Source organism: Sinocyclocheilus grahami, unplaced genomic scaffold (genome assembly GCF_001515645.1).
Source record: "Sinocyclocheilus grahami isolate Dianchi unplaced genomic scaffold, SAMN03320097.WGS_v1.1 scaffold3533.1, whole genome shotgun sequence".
NCBI classification, from domain to species: Eukaryota; Metazoa; Chordata; class Actinopteri; order Cypriniformes; family Cyprinidae; genus Sinocyclocheilus; species Sinocyclocheilus grahami.
This window is the reverse complement of record NW_015508646.1, coordinates 10587-14233: the sequence shown is the minus strand read 5'-3', so window position 1 is coordinate 14233 and position 3647 is coordinate 10587. Positions and strand designations below refer to the sequence as shown.

General features: G+C 36.2%; 1 protein-coding gene across 1 annotated transcript; it reads left to right on the top strand.

Annotated features, from left to right (window-relative positions):
• Nucleotide 1: 1 nt before the first annotated feature.
• LOC107576338 (short transient receptor potential channel 2 homolog) lies at nt 2-3487 on the top strand (the record flags this gene model as incomplete). Its single annotated transcript, XM_016262533.1, has 7 exons — nt 2-132; nt 217-309; nt 418-610; nt 697-824; nt 1431-1506; nt 1689-1803; nt 2571-3487. Coding segments are annotated over 7 exons (1653 nt in total), but the record flags the coding sequence as incomplete, so codon positions are not given.
• Nucleotides 3488-3647: the final 160 nt, after the last annotated feature.

The window sequence follows — 3647 nt, the reverse complement described above, 5'->3', positions numbered from 1 at the left end:
GTTCATCGCTGAGGTGCTGTTTGCGGTGACCAGCATGCTGAGTTTCACTCGCCTGGCCTACATCCTACCAGCACACGAGTCTCTTGGTACCCTGCAGATCTCCATTGGAAAGATGATTGACGACATGATGAGGTATTCAGCTGTGTCGTGTTGATTATAAAGATTAGTAGTATCTTGAAGGAACACTTTGCTCAAGATGCTTCTTTTTCTCTCCAGATTTATGTTCATTTTGGTGATCATTGGAACTGCCTTCCTGTGTGGCGTCAACAATATCTATGTCCCATATATGATTTCACCAAATCTTGGAAGGTATTTTGTGTTTTATCCAATTGGATAAAGCTGCAGAAATCTAATCAATGAGTTGAGTTTGAGATAATCTTCATAATGGAGCAACGCCACATCTGTTTACATTTACAGGCTAAATGAAACCTTCAGCTTCCTCTTCTGGACCATGTTTGGTATGGTCGACCAGTCCTATGTGGACATGCCCGAGTTTGTTTTGGCTGAGTTTGTTGGCAGAATCCTTTATGGCATCTACACTCTGATCATTGTCATTGTACTGCTAAACATGCTCGTTGCCATGATCACCAACTCTTTTCAGAAGATTGAGGTAAGCCTGAAGAACTGACTCTGGTGTAACATATGTGCAGTAACAATATAAGCTTGGTGTTTCACTTACATTGTTCATCTCTCTAGGATGATGCTGATGTAGAGTGGAAATTTGCCCGTTCAAAGCTCTACCTGAGTTACTTCAGAGAAGGACTGACTATGCCTGTCCCTTTCAACATCATCCCCTCTCCAAAGGCCATTTTCTATCTTTTAAGGTTGTTTTCAGCTCTTATTTGATGGAGTCCATTATTGAGGAGTACAAAACAAAAGAAAACAAGCAATTGGCATTTGATATTTTTGAAATAATAAAAAAAAACGTTAAAAAAATGTATTATTAATGTATTATTTTATTACTTATTCAAGTATTATTTCTATTTTATTTTTTAAATTTAAGTAACATTATAAAAGTGCATTAAATGTTTAAATATTTATTTATCATAATGTATTATTAATGTATTATTTATTGTTACATTTAACTTAGTTTGAAATAAATTAAGCTTTTGTTTATTTGTCAGTTTGAAAAGTAATTTTATTTATTATTTATTATTTTTATCTCAATAAAAAATATATTATAATCAAATAAACAGTTATTTCTTTGTCAATTTGAATTACATTTCATTTTAAAACATTAAATAAATAAATGTTGTTATTTGTCAGTGTGACAAGTGATTTATTTACTTTTTTTAATTCATAAATTACTAAATTATTAATTTATTCCATTTTACTTTTAAGTGGCACTCAGTTTAGTTTAAACAAATTATTAAGGAGAAAAATGTTGTTTTGATCCCATTGTTTTGTTTATTTTTTTCTTTATATTTTAGAGGAATTTTCAGACGGATCTGCTGCTGCTGCTTCAACTGTAATTCTGCTCCAGACTACCCTGCACTTACGTCTATGGTACACTTTTCAGTCTTTCAGGATTACAATTCACCATTACTCTATATTATGTTTTACATGCATATGCTGATGTGCTATTCATTGCTATTTTTGACAAGAATTGATAATAAATGACCAACTATAGCATGTTGGGAAAAAAAATCTATGCCTCCTATGTCTCTTCTGGAAATGGAACACTGAAGGATGACGTGGGTCCAGGGGAGAACCGCATTCCCTACAGACAGCAGGTCATCCGTGCTCTGGTTCAGCGCTACATAGAATCTGCCAGGAGAGAGTTTGAAGAGACAAAACGCAAAGGTAAGACTCACAAGGTTTTGTTAAAGACTCCATAAAATCTGATTGGATTTATTTATTCTGAAAGTTGTTATAATTTGCTTTTAGCAGACATTTTAAATATATCAGCTTCTATTTCTTTCAATAATATGTCTTGTTCCTAGGACCATACACTGTTTTTATAAGCATACTCCTCCCCCAGTACCACCTGCAACCAACCCTTCTTTCAATGGCAACACTATTAACATCAGAATTAATCTGTGTAATTTGAATAATATATAAAACCAAAGTTAGACAAGTGACAGTAGTTATGCAGATGCCTTATTGATTATCGTTATTATCTCTATATAAATATTATACATTAGTTATTCAATTCTGTGCTAGCTACTGTATTGCATGTGTTTTCAGTTAAATTTTGCATTATTAAGACATTAACACCAGGCAATTATAGGAATTAATAAACATTTTACTCCTGAAATGGCCACATTTCGAGTAACTACACATGACGTTGCAGCCGTCAGGTAGTAACGGAGCTCTCAAAAAATTCAGTTTTGACAAGTTACTATTTACAAGATACAATTCAGGTTCTTCAAAGAAAAAAAGAAAGTAAATGGGATTAATTTAAATGAGAAATATCTTGTTTTTTAGCCATTTTGTCCTGTTTTAAATCATTTATAAGTCACCTTGAGGCTCTGGCCCCCTTTATACAGCGGAGTATATAAACTATATTCATACTATAGTTTTCACATGCACTGAAAATGCTGAAATGATCTGGAATGTCTTTCCTCCAGACGTTGGGAACAGGATCACAGAGCTGAGCAAAGTGATTGGCCAGCTACATGTTGAAATGAAACAGATTCAAACGAACGCGTTTGACTACTCAGACAACACCAAAGGAGACCCGTCAGGAGGATCTTCTTTCCTGGGAAAGTACATCCTTGGAGCCAAAAACAACTTCAAGGGCTTCAACAGCAACGAGAGAAAGACTGTTCCGTTACATGAGCCTATACACCATGAAGAACCAGCAGCGGAGACTGTAGAAGAGAAGGACTTGCAGGAGTCACCGACCGCTGACACAGAGCCAGACAGGAAATCAAATGAAGAGCAAAACAGTGAGGGAGAAACAGATAATGCTGTGGAAGACATGAATGAGACAGAGGAGGGAGAAGATGAGGGGGACGTGGAGACGGGAAATGATGGTGCCACTAAGATTAGCATGGAGGGAGAAGAGGAGGAGAGTGGTGCTGAAAAGAATACAGATACAGAGAATACAAGTGAGACAGTCATAGATATAGAGTCCAATACAGATGCTGAAAGTGAAGCTAGTGGAAAAAGAGAAGATGAGATGATGGTGGAGGAAACCAGTGATAATGTGGAGGAATTAAATGCAGAGGCGACAGGAGGAACAGATCTAAATGAAGCAGAGACAGAGGAAAACGGAGAGGTTGAGGAAAGTAATGGAACGACTGAAGATATAAAAGAAGACGTAGGCCTAGTTGAAGTCATCAGTGAAAATGCAGGTGAGGGCATCAAGATTGACCTGAATCAGACAAGCCTAGTGAGTTTCTTAGCAAAGAGGATAGAGGAAAAGCTAGAGAGGAATTTTACTTTCATTGGAAACCAAGTATCATCTCCAAGCGGCAGCGATGACTCCCAAGACACCGGTTTTGGTTCTCAAGTATTTGACCTCTCAACTAGCAGTCCTTAATGATTGGAATCATTTGTTCCAAGATTAGTTCGAAATGACTAGCTTATGAGAACCATGAACCTAGCTGAGAACATTTTTTTAGTGTTTTAAGATATTAAAATGCTTTGCTACAGTGGCCTCAGAAAGTATTTAGACACTTTTGTCACACTGAAAATGTCTG